The sequence below is a fragment of the Lissotriton vulgaris genome, chromosome 11, assembly GCF_964263255.1.
Source record: "Lissotriton vulgaris chromosome 11, aLisVul1.2, whole genome shotgun sequence".
In the NCBI taxonomy this organism is placed as follows: domain Eukaryota; kingdom Metazoa; phylum Chordata; class Amphibia; order Caudata; family Salamandridae; genus Lissotriton; species Lissotriton vulgaris.
This window is the reverse complement of record NC_141699.1, coordinates 509,460,021-509,478,564: the sequence shown is the minus strand read 5'-3', so window position 1 is coordinate 509,478,564 and position 18,544 is coordinate 509,460,021. Positions and strand designations below refer to the sequence as shown.

General features: G+C 44.6%; 1 protein-coding gene across 1 annotated transcript in view; it reads right to left on the bottom strand.

The window, feature by feature from the left end:
• Positions 1 to 18,544, bottom strand: part of LOC147683085 (tetraspanin-15-like) — a 215,614-nt gene that overhangs the window by 2,809 nt on the left and 194,261 nt on the right. The window contains exons 6-7 of the mRNA XM_086943569.1: positions 8,334 to 8,387; positions 6,632 to 6,748 (exon numbers count right to left, since the gene is read on the bottom strand). Of these exons, the coding sequence (XP_086799695.1) occupies positions 6,632 to 6,748; positions 8,334 to 8,387 (171 nt within the window). The remainder of the gene's footprint in view (positions 1 to 6,631; positions 6,749 to 8,333; positions 8,388 to 18,544) is intronic.

Genomic DNA, 18,544 nt, shown 5'->3' with positions numbered 1-18,544 from the left:
TCGGCATGGACAAAGCACCCTCCCCTGCTCGCCAGTTAACGGCTCCCCTTCTGAGCCCCGTCCTTCCGGGTTCAGGACTGCTGAAGAGAAGAGCTGGGTTTCTTCATGTAGGACCTCGGGATCCCCCGCATGACAACTGAGTTACCCCAAGAGCAAGTACTACCACTCGTGGCTTTGAGCACGGAGGACGAGCTGATCTGAACATTGGTCTCCGGAGAGTGCCTTTGACCACGCACCAATAAGGGTGGACCCTAACCTTACCTGAAGCTTGCATCTTAGACCAGTTTTAGGCTACAACACTTCTTTCCAATCTAGCAGACCTCTCACTTAATTTCTGCTCTCACACACAAGAAAAGCACTACCTGAGATACAAGTGGTTTGGAAACTATGGGGGCTGCCCATCACTTTTAAGGGCACACTTTGCTATCATCTACCCCGCCCTAATTATAAACAGACCATAGGGTGTTTTGAAGAAGGGGGGGGGGGGGGGGGAAGGCACATTAGTCTGTTAATTCCAGAAGCCACGAAAAATCTAAAACATTTAGTTATTTCCCAGAGGTACTCAGACTTTCATCCTCACACCTGAAAGGTGCTAGACAATAAAGGCACTCACCAAGACTCAATTTAACACCTCCACTATCTCTCGAACCTTTACGTTTTTTGAGCACTCTTCCAGGCAGAGTATCAAAGTCTTTAGTGCTACTATATATTCTTTATCAGGCAGCGCTAAATATCTACTTTAACAAGTAAATATGCATACATTAAACAATCCTAAGGTTAGGATAAAATAATTTCCCCTACAAACTTGCTTTTGTTGTTCACAGTTAATTTTTCTTTAAACTTTAGTAATAACTTGCGCCTGGCCAATTAGGATGAAAAGGAGGTGTTGTCGCTGATGTCTTACTTACAAATTTTGACGCCACATAAGTGTCAGTTTTGTGGCTGTCAACCAAATGGTCTAGGCAAACGCTTAGTACTATTCTGGTACACCTTCCTCATGCTTTTATGCGTGTAATGTACACCTTAATGGCAAAAGTTACTCACACATACAACATAATTACATATGAAAATTGTATTTCACCTCTATTTTGTGAATTGGGTTTTAAATGCTTTTTCCCCCTTCCAGAAGTCCTCTACCTTTAGACCAGTAAAAGCTTCGGAATCAGGTAAGTGTTGACACAAGATCAGTGCCCGCCCCAATTTAGCGTCGCTTGGTGATGGGGTGTTAAATTATGCAACCAAACTGCTCTCCAGGCACGTCTGCCACAGGTTGAGCGGGCGGTGCTTTTTAACCCGGAAGCTAAGCATCACCTCGCAGCTAAGTGACTGCTGGTCATTTGAACAAAGACAATGTCATCGCCTTGTTGATCCTGTCCATGGGAGCTTACTCACTGATTTATGTCAGAGCTTTGCAATGCTTGGTCTTTCCAGAGTATGGTGCATGTGAAACAGGATTTCCTTTCTGCACAAGAGCAATTACTGGGATCGTAAAAAATGCATTTGTGTGCTAAATGTGCTGGGAATGATTTGTGAATTTAAGTTACTGTAGTATCCTGTATATTATGTGTATGCATATTTCCTACTAAATCTGTAGAACACTCTAGGTACTCAGCCCTACTCCAACTGACAGCTTCATAGAACAACATTCCAAATGACATCACACCAGAGTGTTCTACAGATGGAGTAGTGGGACATATGCATACACATAATATACAGGATACTACAGTTACTTCTGTTTTTCATTTCTTTTAACTTTTTGACCTTTAACAAAGAATGCGATGCAAATACTGAGAGAGGTTTTAAAACTGTCAAGAGCCAAGCTGGGCCCCTAGGGTTGGCAATACAAGCACGAGAGTTGACGGGGGTTAGCAAGTAGAGTGATTCTGTCATACTCCAGCAGAAGTCACGTAAAAAAACACACAGATTGTGGACTTAGATGCCTTTACCCCGAACCGCGCATGACAAGGGGTTGTTTTAAGGTGTGAGTGCACCAAGGTTCTGCAAAACCAAATATGGAGAGTAGCTAGCTGAACAGTGCCCATAGCACCTTAAAGCCGTTGACAAAACATTATTTTGTCTTGGGCAGTGCAACCTGCATATGGAACTCTCCCACCAGTTGGGCGTACCACCGGGGAGACGTCGCCAAACTTTAAAGAAGGTTTAACTTATTTTCCAAAAATGCTTTTTTTCTTGCCCCAATATCTGTTCTGTGTGATGTCTGCCTTCTTTCAGGATTTTCTCTAAAAATTCCTCCCGTTTACCCTTTGTCTTCAGCCACACCCCGAGAGAAGGAACAGGGAAGGGTGGGCATTGGTTTTTACTGTTTCCAAAAGAGTTAACTTCAATAGGAAACCGCGCTAATGCTGGAGCGTAAGCTTTGTAAGCAATATTTTACCTGTTCTCCCCAGACGATATCTCCGGGATACATAATTACACCTATCAATTCAATGAGAAAGACAGAGATCTCTGAAGTTCAGAAGGGATCAGTATCATTTTTAGTGTGTGGTTCTGCCCTTCAGACATTACTCAATCAATCAATCATAGCATTTGTAAAGCGCACTACATACCCGTGAGGGTCTCAAGGTACTGGGGGGGGGGGGGGGGGGGTCAGGTCTTGAGGTGTCTCCTGAAGGTCAGGAGGTCTTCGGTCTGCTGTAGGCGGATAGGAAGAGAATTATCTACTGTCGACGGTCACTCTTCGGATGCGCGGGACAGTGGCGAGGGCGCGGTCTGTGGAGCTGGCAGGCGGGGGTGTAGCGGCTGAGTCGGCTGTTGAGGTACACTGGTTCGGTGTCGTGGAGTGCCTTGTGTGCGTGTGTGAGGAGCTTGAAGGTTGTCCTCTTGTTGATGGGGAGCCAGTGCAGGTCCTTCAGGTGGGGTGTGATGTGGCTGTGGCGGGGGGTGTCGAGGATCAGGCGTGCGGAGGCGTCCTGGATGCGTTGGAGTTGTTTCTGGAGTTTGGCCGGGGCACCTGCGTAGAGTGCTTTGCTGATGAGGGCCTGGGTGACCTTCCTTCTAGTTTTGGTGGGAATCCACTTGAAGATTTTGCGAAGCATGCAAAGGGTGTAGAAGCAGGAAGAGGAGACAGCGTTGACCTGCTTTGCCATTGAGAGTGTGGAGTCTAGGATGACCCCTAGGTTGCATGCGTGGTCGGTGGGTGTTGGGGGTGTTCCTAGTGCAAACGGCCACCAGGAGTCGGCCGAGGGAGTGGATCCGAAGATGAGGACCTCTGTCTTGTCCGAGTTCAGCTTCAGTCGGCTGTTCCTCATCCAGTCGGCGATGGCCTTCATGCCTTCATGGAGGTTGGTTTTGGCAGTGTGGGGGTCCTTGGTGAGGGAGAGGATCAGCTGGGTGTCGGCATAGGCGATAATGTTTAGGTCATGCTGTTGGGCGACGCGGGCGAGGGGTGCCATGTAGACATTGAACAACGTTGGGCTGAGGGATGAGCCTTGGGGTATGCCGCAGATCTCGGTGGCTTCGGAGCGGAAGGCGGACAAGAATGTAGACCAGCGTACTGGAATCTGTAGTGGCTTGTTGCATGAAAAAGCAGGAATACAACTTTCCCTAGCTTGAGGAGTTGCTAATCGTTGCCCCTTTTTAGGTCTTTCCAGAGTAGCTTTAGGCATTGAACAATAGAGAGGGGGTTTTGGTCTGCTCTTTTCAGCCACAACATGGCAGCATTTCATTGGTCAAATGTTGAGTGATTCTTTGGACAAGATATTGCGAATTCTTACTTTGGCCACTGTTTTTGAGAAATGTTGTGACAATGTAACTTCCATTTAGATCATTCTATACTATATATGCTGGTTCTTTGATTTCTGGCATGAAAGGTCTGATTGAAGCAATCATGGGAAAAAGTTGTGATGCAGAGTCAGCAGATCTGCAAAGTGTGAGACATTGGGATAAACTATGCATAACATAGACTGCACATCATAGAAACAGTCTATTTGTGAGCCCCATTTGATTGTGAAGGGACGTCCTCATCAAAGGAGGATGCTGCTTCAAAATGATGACATGACAGCCTGAAGCACCAACCAACCTAGATGAGGGGATTCCACTTAAAATTCAATGTGGGCTCTTAGCCAGGTCTAATAATTTCCCAACCCAGCAATTAATTTGCGCAGAACAATCAGTGGTACAACTTTTGTGCATCCGACACTGATGTGCATACTGTCATGGGACTTTCAGTGAAAGTAGATGACACCAGACAACACAGTATTTATTTTTTTGTGGCTAAGGGTAGGTTTATACTTCATTCTGTTTGGTGGTTAGAGCCAGTTACAGTCTATTATTTATGGAGACTCTTCACACATATTGTGTGAGGTGGAGAGGCAAGGGGGTGGGCAACGCACAGCATTGGACCAGTCATTGCTTATTGTGCAGAATACCTGTGTTACCAGAAAGGAACAAATGAAGAACAATGCATGTGCACTGCACTTTTGGCATTCAAGCGCAATGAGATGGTTGAGTTAAATTCACATACTCACATCATCAGGTTCCATCTGATGGGACCATTTATCAAGATTTACATATATTTCTTCTCTGAGCTGTGAGAGGGATGATGGCAGGGTCCGACCACCAGCCCGGCAGGCACTGCTTCCCAATTCTGATCTTCGCTATTGTCATTGTCCGCCCCAATGATCATTAATATCCCTGCTAAATAACACTGTCCTTGGTAGTGATCACTGCTGGCAGCCAGCCCTGCTTCTCATGTGCAGCCAGACTACCTGCCCATCTTGGTGCCCACCTCCAGAGCCCTGCCAGGCAGTCACCACATCCCCTGCTTGGCACTACTATCAAGGCCCCACTGCTTAACTCCCTCAACCCAATTCCTCCATCTCTGAGCCAGAAATGAGCACCCAAAGCATTCCACTGAATCCCTGCAGCTCTGAACTGTTGCTTGTTAGCCCATCGTTGATGCAGGCAGAGACACTCAGAGGAGGCGGCAGTAATCATAGCTGCACGAGTTCCCTATAGAGGCCATACGTTCAGACCCCAACATCTGACCATGGAGGTAAACACAATGCATTAGTTCAATAAGTGACTACAGCTACTGGACAACTCAGTGCTACAGGACACGACCCAGGAAGCCGACACTGCATGCTTTTTCTACATCCTGGGCCCTTGTTTTTTGATTTCACCAACAGGGGTATCAATGGATGGTGGAACATGAAAACTGGGGATATTGGTGAGAGGTTTGGTGTGTTGGGGGGGGGGGGGGCGGGGGGTAAGGGTTTTTGAATCTAAGTTAGCTTGGACTGTAGTTTAAAGAGGAGTTGGGGTCGGCCAAATGTCCATACTTCCCCTGAATAGACAAGAAGAGGCATATAAAAGCATCCAAAGAACAGGAGGAATTACTATTCTAATTCTAGTGCTTGGATATCTGTAGAAAGGGCTTTTTCGGGTATCTGGCAGCAGCATCAGAAAGCAGGCAGTCTAAAAATACTACAATGTCAGCAGACATGTTCGCCAGATCATTAGGGCCCTGCTTTTTAGCTGTGCATCCTGCTTGAAGTATTAGAGTACACATGGAGGTAATTTCATGTTTTGCCCTTAATTTACACATGGTGAAATTCAGTTCCATACTGCTTCATGGCTCGTAACACAGAAACAAGGAGAAGCAAGCAAAAAGTGTTTCCTAATTCTGTTACTTCCAGCTAACTCATGAAGTAGTTAGTGATTGCTCCACAGAAAATGAGACCCTTTATCTTAACCGGGAACAGGGCTGGAAAGGACTTTTATTTAACTGGGCATTTCCCCAGTGGGTTAGAGCCCTTTGAATGCATTGGGATGCTCCTGGTGCATCTGTCACTTTCTCCGGGTCCCTGAGGTTAATTTCAGCAGGCACGAGGAAGCCTCAAGAGAGAGAAGGAGGGGGAAGGAACACATAAATTAACCAGAGAGGGAGATGAGAGATAGAGGCGGGAAAGAGAGCAAGAATGGATGGACAGAAAGAGAGAGGCTGTGGACAAGATGGAAGTGCTGATTTTTTGGAACAACAACTCCCCATGGGATGACACCTGGTGGTCTGCCGCAATCAGATCCACACCCTCACGGACAGTCCATGCTCGTAACCTTGGCATCATCCTGGATAGGAAAAACCATGAAACGCCAGATCAACGCTGTCTGGTCCGCATGCTTCCCCAACCTAGAACCAGCATACATCAACCACCACCTGAACTTCCACCAACCTTTAAGACACCTGCGCTCTGCCTCCCTTGCCCTCGCACACACCCCTCGTATCTGTCAAAGCCACCATGGAGGCCGTTCCTTCTCCTAACTAGCTGCCAAAACATGGACGACCTTCACATCACCTTCAAACATCACCAGCCCTCACAGCATTCAGTAAGGAATTCAAGATCTGGTTTTCCACTTAGCCCAGCGAGACCTCAGCGCCTGGATACACTCACGGGTGAATAGCTGTGCTCTACAAATACTGATCGAGTGATTCATTGAGAATGGGAGATAAAGCAGTAATGGCTCGTTATCCCCTATTCTGAGGTGAGGCACTCAGTATCATATGGCAATCCTGAACTTCACTCCATCAGTATTTCTCACCACCACCCAAATACTACAGGGCCTATGTAGGGACTTCACATAGCTAAATATTTCGTTGAAAACTTCTAAATACCTGTGGCAGCAGGATTCCAAATATCATTCCAACAGTAGCACCAAAGTTGTCTTTAAACCAAAGTATCACTGCATGGACACATCCTCGGACGTGGATTACTTCAGTGAGTTCGAGACGCTGTGAAAACAAAAACGTGTGCAAATTATATTCAGGTAAACTAATCTAGGTAGATGTTTAACCCCTTCGCTGCTGGGGCTATTCCCCCGCTGTGCTGGGGGGGGCGAGAGGGGCGCGCACAGTGCTCCCATGCTCATGACGAGCTGAGCTCGTCATGAGCTACGGCGCTCCTGTGCTCATGACGAGCTCAGCTCGTCACAGGTGCATTGGCTCCCGTGGAACGCTCAGCACAGCAGGGGAGTTCTCCCCACACCTGAGCGTTCCACGGGCCATGACTAGCTGAGCTCGTCATGAGCACCGGAGCGCCGTGGCTCATGACCAGCTCAGCTCGTCATGAGCACCGAAAAGGTTAAGAGGAAAACACAATGAACCAATAATATTTAGACCTGATGTCTACAACAAGGTTAATATATATGCAGTGCTGAAATTGGGAAACAATTACTTCAAGGGTCCACAAATTGGGGTCAAGGTGTGGCAGTGGAAAGGGGGTGGAGTCACGAGGTTTGGAACTTCAAAAGCTGAGTCTGACATCCTGAGGGCCTGGCATTTGCAAATGTGTTTTTATTTACTGTTCCAGGTTTTGCTCGCCATCTTGGAACAGTAACAGTTCAAAAATAAACAAAGTAGCAACCATGGCATGAGGTGTGCGTGCACCCATATTGTGATGCATGCAGGCACATAAATCAGGCAAGGCCGCCATAGGAACATAGCATACACACACAACTCATTGCACTGTTTTTCTATAGCTCTGTTTTTCTATGGTGGAAAAAACCCATTTCATTTTGCCGATGCTGCACAGAATCCGTAAAAACAATTGGAAAAGCTGACAAGTTGCAACAGCAAGAACTATGCTTTGCCAATGTTTCTTAGTTTTTGCAACAGAATCTGGGTATCATCTACCCAACTCAATCAGACCAGTCTGCAGGTGCCTTTTGATCAGACATGCCTTGAACAACTTGCTATTTCCTGATTCTTTCATACACTTTTTAAAAGTATGCTTATTTTTATGCTCCTAGCATGAAACAAGCTTGCTGACAACCCAGAGAAAATGATTTTTAGAGAGGTACCCCTGTATTCCACGCAGGCCAATGTATAACGCTTTTAAGATGCTTATGCTCTGGTGGTTTAATTTCTATTACCACTTCATTATATCGATTTTAGAAAGGCGAAACTTGCCAACATCAGTGAGACACCTGAACGTAATACAATCTAGCAATACAATATGAAGACCATGCAAAGTTTGTATCTTCAGTTTCGGTTGATTAACATATGATTAAACACACTAAGCTATTACACAACAGAGTCTCAATAGTCAAAGTGATACACAATGTTAGCTGCAATCAGGTAACCACTAAAATGCATCACATACCACGCAGTGGCTTAAAATTTGGGGGGAAAACTGATGTAATGGACTATTTCCAATCTTTGGGAATGGGGGCCTTCTCATATAGGAAACTGTGGTATCCAAGAGGGCAATTCTGGATGGATAATCGGCTAATTAACAACTAAGACAATGTTCTGAATTTTGATTTCCTTAAACAAATTACTGGAAAACATATTATCCGACATAGAACATAAAGATTACCTCTTTATTAAGGACTTGAAAACCACATAACGTGTTTCTGACTCCTCCAGAAGCCTGGAAAAAAAGAAATATTTGTGACTTAAAGGAAATCATATCTGGAGCGACAATTTTGACTAGAAAAATAGGTTACTTGGCAATCAAAATTACTATTAATTTGACCTCTATTAAATTCAAGCTGTATATTTTCTTGATAGGAGGGCCACTACACTTGGCTTTTGAGAACAGATGGAGAACAGTAATAATGAATGATGGAGGTGTGAGGACTCCTTTCACCCTTCAAACCTTGTACATCATGAGCAATCGGCAGTCAATTCGAGCCAGCATTCCTTTGGGGGTACTAATCAGGATATTAATGGTCGAATGATTACTTCAGGGAAGAGGAGAGACTTAAAATGAAATAAGAAACCATACGACCAGTTGTATACGATTTTTCATATAAAACAGGTATCACAAAGATATGGGGGTAGACCCCAGATGTGTGCCCTACTCCTCTCATCCCCAAAGATGCCACCTTGGAATGGGTGTATAGTCTGGGGGATGTTGTGCTGGGAGATGGGGAACGTGTGGATGGCAGTGTAAGCCTACTGCTACTGTTCCACTCCAGGACGGAGCCATTTAAATACAAATGTAAGACTTGTGTGACTCAACATCAACCTATTCTAATGCAGAACCTGGACAACAACACAACTTTAACCACCACTCAGTGAACCGAGGATAAGTGGTAGATGTTTTGATGCTTCTTAACAACCATAGGAGGGTGGAACCCTATGCGTCATCTGGATCAACCAACATTACCCAGTAAGGCGGCAACCTTAATATGTCCAGTCACAGTGGGATACCTTAGGGATCTTCAGAAGACATAATTCCTTGACTGCCACTGCTGAAGGGCACGGAGGGGTGGAAGGTGAACAATGAAGAGGAACTACAAGTATTACCTTAGGTTTCAGAAGCCACTTTCATCCCCTAAGCCCGTAAGGTATACAGGTCAGGAGCCCTCAGATAAAGGCAACACACCCATGGGTGTAAAATATTTAATAACTACATGATTCCTACTGGGGCTTTTTTGAGTTTGAGAATTAGATAGGAAAATATGTTTTTTTAAAGTCAACAGTAATTGTTGTTGTGTACTGTGTTTTGGAGCAATCATGTTATGGGTGGCGCTGTTGGGTCGGTGAGGTATGATGTTGTTTGCAAGTGATCCAGAGAGAAGTGGGGTGCGGAACGCAGAGTTGCCTCTTGCCCCTTCCGCATCTCAGTACAGTGGACCTTTCATGCCTCACCTACTGTGTGCTCTAGGGTTAAAAACCTGAGAAGACTAGCTGAGGTGATATGGGCGAATAGGCAAGTTTGGAACATGTTTTGCCTTCTTAATGCTGGTAATAAGGCACTTTCTTTAATGTTTTTCGACAGACTTGAAGCATGTCCAATACATACATGCTTTAATGCTAAGGAAGAACAAACAATTAGTAGTAAGCATTTACAGCACAACAAACTTTGTTTGAAAATAAAACACAGATAAAAATGTAAGTATGAATATAATTAACAAGTAAGAAAGCATACCAGTGAAAACAATCAAGCACGGGGAGATTACGTGATTTGCCAGAATCACAGGATGTTGAGCATCATTGCCGAGAGTCGAATCCAGTTCCCCAGATTTGAGATCAACAGCCCTAGCCCCTTCGGCCACATCCTCTCCCCATTTGCCACAAAAGTGGAATTAGACCTCAAACGCACAGGCAATACCCCTTACGACTGAAAACACTTACAAAGAAATGTATATACTTGTCAAAAGTGTAGTTGACAACAGCCTGAGGACTCACAGGGCGAAGGTGACAGAGAATACTTGTAGAGGCAAGTGGTCACTCTTGGATTGATGTAAATTATCTCAAATTCTAGTAATTCCCTTATGATAAGTGATAAAAAACAGCAAGTCAAATGTTAAAAACCTATCTTTCATAAACACAATTTAAAGACTGATTTATAAATCGTTCAAATTATTAGCTGAATCAACAAAATTGAAGGTTCAACATACTTGAAATTCTTCTCCAGTCCCATTACAATAGGACACTGTTTAAAAAGATCAGATTGAACCAGATTAATGCAAAATCTGTACCAGGAGATGCCAACAATTATGTATTCCCCCTCATTTTGATGTAAGAAGCACACAAATGCATCTTTCAAAACGGGGGATTGCAGTAAAGATATTGCAATCCCTTATTCGTTGGATTTCTTCTTGTGATCTTGAGAAACAGAAGGCTGGAAAAAGCGAATGGTGCTACCAATCTTACTTTACTAATTGTTTTAGTGACTTAAAAACACCTATTGTGAGACCTTTTGATCCGGTCATCTGGCAGCCTCGGTCCAGTGGGTAGTATCCCAGTAAATATGGGTTGTTTGCAAGTGTATCCTGACTTCTTGTTGGACTACAAGTTTGGTTGATTTCGCTATAAAACAGAATAAAGGATTTTGTATCTATGATCTGCCTCCTCCATGTTCTGGAGCGCGGGAAGTGATCAGTCTTGAATTCAAGAATCCAAGAATTCATGGTTGCCATTTGCTTCCAAAGAAAGGAGTTCCTTTTGTTACTGTGGGTGTACCAATGCTGCCCCATCCCTCCCCTTCACCTCCCCTTCACCTCCCCCCTTTCAGCCTCGTGCGGACGGTAGACACAGTGGCGGCTCGCACAGGTAATGCTGTGGGGCTGTGAGGGGCTGGGTGGGGGAGGTGGTGGAGTTCGACATACAACGGGAAAGTGAAGAGCAAATAAATAAATAAAAAACACTTACCTTGCGCTTGCAGCATCGCCGACTCGGCAATGCTGTGAGCGCAAGGTAAGTGCGTTTATGTTGTTACTCTCCACTTTCTCATCATATGTCGAACTCCACTAGCCCCCCACCCAGCCCCGTCCCGCCTCACTGACCCCACAGCATTACCTGTGCGAGCCGTCATTGGGTAGACAACACATTAAATAATTTCCCTTTTTGTTGATCTACTTTACGTTATCCTACCTTCATTGACAGAAGTTGAGATGCTGCTCTCCATGCTGTGAAAAGATCAGGACAGGGCCCATGTGAGGTCAATTATCTGTTACGGATATTCCATTAGTTCATTCCCCTGTGTCAATGATGTATACCTACTTCCAGCACTGGTGTAGACTACATCACCCCACACTTTTTTATGCTATTTATACTGAATGCCAACCTACTTTACACGCCTATATTCATTCTGGTTCTTTCCCCAGCTTGCTCCCCTTCACTTTCACACCAATAGGATAGAATCACGTTAGGTACCAATTTTTTTGACTCTAGATGTAGAAAATGGATGCTTATATAATTTCAGTTTTGGGTGAAATTACATAAGTATCCTTTTTAGGTCTCGCCTTAACCAGCGCGCATGCGCTGTGCTGCAAGACTTTTTGTAAGGGCTTCAAGCTTTACTTACTACTTTCCACACGCTTGTGCTGTTTCATTTTTGCATTTTTCCTATTGGGCTTTGCATGCAAAAACTGCACGCAAGTGGGCAAAGGTGGGTGCATGTCCCACTTTTCCCAAGAAATATATCCTCCAGGCCTACGGCTTGCGGTTACAAGCCGGGGTGCGCAGTGTGCCATCTGTTATCTGTCAGATGCCACACGAGCGCATGTGCACCACGCAGCTCGCATGTTGGTGACTTGTTTTTGAAAGGCGTGAGAATCTTTGACAGCGGAGGCTCTGCTTCAGACGCCATCCTGTGACAGTTATAGGGAATGGGTGGGGGTTGTAATTGGTGGCACAGGCACATGGGAGGACTGTTTTTATCTATTATACGACGTTAGGATTTGCGGCAGGTGGGGTATTTGTTTTTTGGCACCCAACCCCTCTCTCCTCCCGGAGAAGTTTTAATTTTGTGTTGGTGGTTGTATAGAGCTTTTTGCTGCATAGAGAGCACCTCAAGGCAATTAGTCTCCCAGCACTGTGAAGGGGTTATTCCTGGTGTGGGGTGGAGGTGTGACCGGTGCATGGAGTCTGAGGCAGGTACAGAATCTGTTGCACTATGGAGGGGTCTATCAACAACTGTGACCTGCCAGCGGCTTAGGCCCGGGGTTCTGTTCTGACACTTTTAAGCCCAAACATGAAGTGCGGGGAGAGGTGCCCCCCTTTAAGTTGCAGAGTGCAGCGCCTGGGCGTCCGGTGTAGAGAACCGGCTCCTGTCCACAGCCTATCCCCTAATTCTCTTGTCAGGCCCCTCCCTATGTTTGGGGATACCATCCCTCTCTCCCATCGACTCCCCACCCGAAGGGACGCTCCCTTACGAATCCCGTCCAGGCGGGATTAATAAGTAACCCGCTCCCCGGTGCTCCCATCCCCGAAGTGCTGACAGGCCCCGCCTTTGCCATATCGCAGCCCCTGTGGGGTTAGATTAGTGGACACCACTCCCTCCCCCAAATAACTGCTGCAGCTGCTGGCAGATCTACTGGGATTTCCTCCGGGCTCTGAGCTGCAGACTTGAAATAGCTTCAACTGAGAGGTAAATCCCCTACTTTCGCAACTCTTAATTCCAGGGCCTGGTCACACTGTGGGTGCCCCCTGCACACCGCAACACAACTTTACTACCCTGAGCACCTTATGTTTACACCACCCAGACCCAGGCTGTGCTGCACCTACTGATCACACTGTGCCTATACTAGTCAGGTCACTCTATAAAGACAATACCCAGGCCAACCTGCATCTACACCAATCAAAGCACACGGTGCACGCAATACACAGACAATGTTGCACCTGCAATGCAACTAAAGACCACACTGTGATTACACCATCTATACCCAACCTGAACCTACGCGTCCTGACCACACAGTTTACATTATGCAGGTCAAACTGTACATACAATAGCAAGACCAACCTGCACCTATACCACATAGAACACATTCTGCATGCATTACACAGACTGCATCATGCTTACAACATCCAAAACAACTCAGACCGCTGTGCTTTTACCCTCTTACACAAACTAGCCATAGAGCAACTACACCACCCAGACTGCACAACCTTACACTACGCAGGTCCTTTAGTGCCCACAAAAGTCACTCAACTGTACACCTGTAGAGTACAACATTCAAAGCTTTTCACCTGCACCGACCGTGCAGTGCCACACCTGCCAGGTCCCACTCCATCTCATACCCTATCACCACACTCCGTACACTAGCCAGCACTCTGTAAATGCAACATTCAGACCAACCTGCATATACACCTTTCATACCATACCGAGTCCAAACCACCTGCACCACACTAATCATGCCTCTCTGAACAAATAATTGAGACCCACATGCACCTACATTTTCCATACCACACCAAAATCCCTACAAAACTGCTTTAGGTTACACAAACCTACCTCGTTTCAACTACTCCTAGACCACAGTGTGCCTACACTACTCATACTACACTGTTTCAAAACATGTACCATTCTGCACCAAATACCACAACACACACCTAATTCCACTCACACGGCATTGCAACCATACCACACTTCGCCCACAGCAACCACATCACACTCCATTTACAATACACCATGTGGTGCCTACACACACAGTCTATACTGCACCTACAACACATTGTATCTTCATCACCCACCCCTCAGTGTGCCTGCAAAACAGATCACTAGGGGGTCAGAATACACAACATTACAACACGCAGGTCACACTGCCCTTACAAAGCAAGCACCATTCTTCATTTGTACACCACAATTGCCCCACTGTGCACGTAGCTCACCAACTCCACAATGCTTTACTACACATTTGGCGCTATACTTACACTGAAGGCACTACACTGAAATCAAAGTGTGTACAACACAAATTACAGTTTATACTTACACCAGAGACCATAGCTCCTGCATGGAGGAGTGAAGGAGTTATGTGGCATTGCAGGACCAAATTATGCTACAGGGTTGATCGGCAAGAAAAAGCAAGTTATGCCAGAAGGAAAGACAAATTATGCAGTTTGTTTAAATACAATTGAAGGCAAATAATGCCGCACATTTTTAGGCATTATAATCTGGTAAATGTTTACATTTTAACATCCCCCAGGTGTAAGCGCAGAAAGCAGGCGAACCCCAGGTGGAATAACGAGTCACTTTCCGTTGCGGATTTCTGCTGCCTGCTGTTACGCATTGGACAGAGCTGAGAGCCCTGCAACTCAGCCGATTTGTTTCTTGCAGCCCGCTGCTATCTACAACTTTGCCATTCTGTTTCCTGGCGGACGCCTTCCCGAGGACTCGCTGGTGTGAGCGAGACCTGCAGTCGGCAGGCCTAGTACAGCGCTCCCAGCTGGAGTCCTCAGGGTGAGAGGCGCGGGCAATATTCCATCAGCGACCTAGGGGGCTGCGAGGACCAGCAACCCCCACGCTGACCAGCTGGTTCCTCTTCCCCCAGGCACTACGCCCACGGACACGCCCACAGCCGACTTGCTATTTTGCATAAATCCTTCGTGACACCCGCTTCGCGGGTGCCACTCACTTTCCGTTGCGGATTTCTGCTGCCTGCTGTTACGCATTGGACAGAGCTGAGAGCCCCGCAACTCAGCCGATTTGTTTCTTGCAGCCCGCTGCTATCTACAACTTTGCCATTCTGTTTCCTGGCGGACGCCTTCCCGAGGACTCGCTGGTGTGAGCGAGACCTGCAGTCAGCAGGCCTAGTACAGCGCTCCCAGCTGGAGTCCTCAGGGTGAGAGGCGCAGGCAATATTCCATCAGCGACCTAGGGGACTGCGAGGACCAGCAACCCCCACGCTGACCAGCTGGTTCCTCTTCCCCCAGGCGCTACGCCCACGGACACGCCCACAGCCGACACGTATAAAAACCCCATCATCTCTACCGCGATGCGGGACGCGCGCGGGAGAAGCCCGGGACAAGGGCGGGCCGTCTGTGGCCGTCCGGGGACGACCGAGGACGGGACGGGCCACCCCATTTTCATCTCCTCTAAGAGCTTTGGAACTCATGACAAATAGGAATCGTTTGTAAAACTTTCAAGGTGAGACTGCATACTAAAACATCTACACATCCAGGAGTTGAATAAGGTCTAGGAACTCGCCTTATCACATTTCTCACACTTCAGCTAAGAATAACATATTCTCTACTAAATATTTCTTATATCTGATACTGAACTAAATTCATTAAATCTACATTGAATCAGTAGTAATTACAAAAACCATCAACTGATTTCTTGTCTTCTTTTGATGGCATTAAAAAACTACGCTCACGAACAATATATATGAGGCGCATGGGTACTGACGAAGCCGTCAGAAAATCCACAGATAAATCGCAGAAACCTGGACAACTATCCTGTACTCCAGCTATAAATAAATATTTTTCTACTCTATCTGTCAAAAAACATTCATCTACTCATACCTCAGAAGAAGAAAATACATTAGATCCCACAATAAGCAAGGCTGAACATCAGTCGCTACTTTCCTCCTATCAAAGTATTCATAATCAAGGATCTACAATTATTGAGAGCAACCTAGCAAAGATCTCCTTTTCTGAGGAGTATCAAAAATCGATTCTAGAGATGTCTCAAATAAAACCTATAACACCCATAAAACATCTGGAGAGTAAACTATGTTTGGAGGACCATCAAAAATCGATTCTAGAAATGTCTCAAATAACATCTATAACACCTATAAAACATCAGGATAGCGAACTATGTTTGGAGGTCAATGCAAGTAACAACACGAAGACAGAAGATGAAAAATCAGAAATTCCGCTAAGTCAAAAACAGCCACTTACCAGTTCTCCAGAAAAATCACCCAACCACTATTCTAATCATGCCACCCTCACTGATCCTTATTTCCCAAACCTAACTTCTGCAACCACTGTTTCTCCCCTGTCAAAATCTCTTTTTTCCCTGCAGGAAATTCTGGAATCAGTTCTTACCCACCTTGGTCAAATCTTAGCTAACTCTGATGATACTCTCGACGTACAAATAGGTATACTTAAATTCCTAGTGGAAGAAAAAAAGAAAAAAGACCTAACTAATGTGCCGTCAAAAAAACATGAAATAGACAAAATGTCACATTCTGAAGATGGCCAAAAAAATGGAACTACGTCTCCTAAAAAACAAGAAGCAAGTTCACAAACTACTGATGTAGTAATAATTGAGTCTAAAACTAAGGAACTAAGAAAAGACAAAAAATCTCCTATTACCTATTCTCTCAAGAGACTGTTCAGAGAAGAACTTAAAAATACTTCCAAAAATACCATTAAGCATTATCCAATTTTTTCAAAAAATGCAAATAACACAAATACGGATCCGATAGCTTGGGATAATAAAGTGGAGACAATAAGTGTTCTCGCTGAACAGGAACCAAATCAAACGGGGAAGACCCAAAATACAGAAGATCGGGAAGAAGCAAGGGGAAAGAAAAAGAGAAGAAAGCCACTGAGAAGAATCCAAAAGAAAAAAGGGAACAAGCTTAAATTTCAAAAACCTATTTTCTTAAAAAATCCTGTGGACTCTCCAGCAACTCAAGTAACACCGCTTGTGAAATCTTTGAACCCAAAAGCAGAAGAATACTGTCCGGCCACAGTAACAAAAACAACAGGGCTAAAGATCATGGTCACAAAAGAACTACAAGATAAGAAATCCCAGCCGTGGGAAGGAACTCCATCAAAACACGTAATAATTGAAGAACTCTTTCCCACAGACAATATGCCATTCAATCGTGGCAGAATAATTAATCTCTTACAAGAAATACCATCTTTGCACTCTCTTACAAGTAAAGAAATCGATCTAGTACTCTTTCCTAAAAAAGAAAATGACAAACTAGTACAAGTATCATTTTTGTCTCCAGTTCTCCCTGGAATAATAATTAGAGAGAAGGAAATTCTACATAAGAATGGCTACGATGTAATCTCAGTAGCAGAACCCAAAAAAAGAATACAAAACAATGGTTCAATTGGACAATTTCACAGAGGAAATAATAATAATAATAATTTTAGTTCTAAATGGGGAGACTCTGTACCAAATATTATGGGAAAAGACACACTAAAAATTCAAGTAATACACGGCGAAAGGTCAGTATGGTCCCGGGATTCAGGACTAAGCAATGCTGAGAATCCTATAAAATCTTGGGCATGGCTATCAGAGACTCTAAACAGTAAATAAATGGATAAACCTCAACAACATCTGGTTTAGCAAAGGCTTGACGATAATGACATGGAATCTGGCCGGGAAAACTGCTACAAAAATGAAAGATGCAACTAAAGATCTCCCAGATATTCTTGCTCTTCAGGAAACATGGACAATCGCACCCTTCACGCAAAAAGGATACTATGTCTACGAAATTCCCGCAAAAAAATCTAAAAGGGGACATGCGAAGGGAGGTCTGGCAATCTTATTAAGAGAGGAATATTCTTGGTCACAAGAAATCATCGATACAAATTCAGATAACCTGCAATGTATTAAAGTGTCATTCTAAACACAATCATCAGCTACTCACAATAAAATACTACTCTTTAACATCTATGCTCCTCCCAGTAACAAATACGACTTATTATTTGACCATTTAATGGAAATCATCACTCACATACTTGATGATCGACTCTATATGCCATATATTATAATGGGTGATTTGAACGCCAAAATTTCAAACAGCGAAATCAAGAAATGGGCTCTACTATTTAAAGAGGAATCTTTGGAAATGTCTCTCCCACAACTCCCTAAAGGAGCTAAATCAGATAAGAGAGGAAGCTCACTACTATCATTCCTTCCTAGTATAAACGGGACAATACTAAACGGTAATATTAAAGGAGATAAACCGGCATCATATACTAGGCAGGGAAACGGAACTCCCTCTATTCTTGATTATTTCATCTGTGGGATTGAAGAAAAGGAACAAATCACTCAACTCTCAATTAATTTTAGTGAGGAAAGGGATCACGCACTCTTACACTTAACAACTCTCTGGACGGCACAGACTACCTTTATGAACCAGTCAATATTCTATAACCCAAAAATGGAAGTAAATATAGTCCAGCGTCGGATTTATTGGTGTACAGAAAACTTGGATTATTTAAAAACTCTAATTTCTCATACCCAATTGTTGACTACCATTTATTCAGATGACCCCATAATGAACTTTGAAAATATAATTTACAAACTTAAGCACGCTCTACAAAGCAAATTACAACAGGACAGACCAGTGAAAAGTAAATGCACCAGTAGGAATAAAAACTGGAATCAAC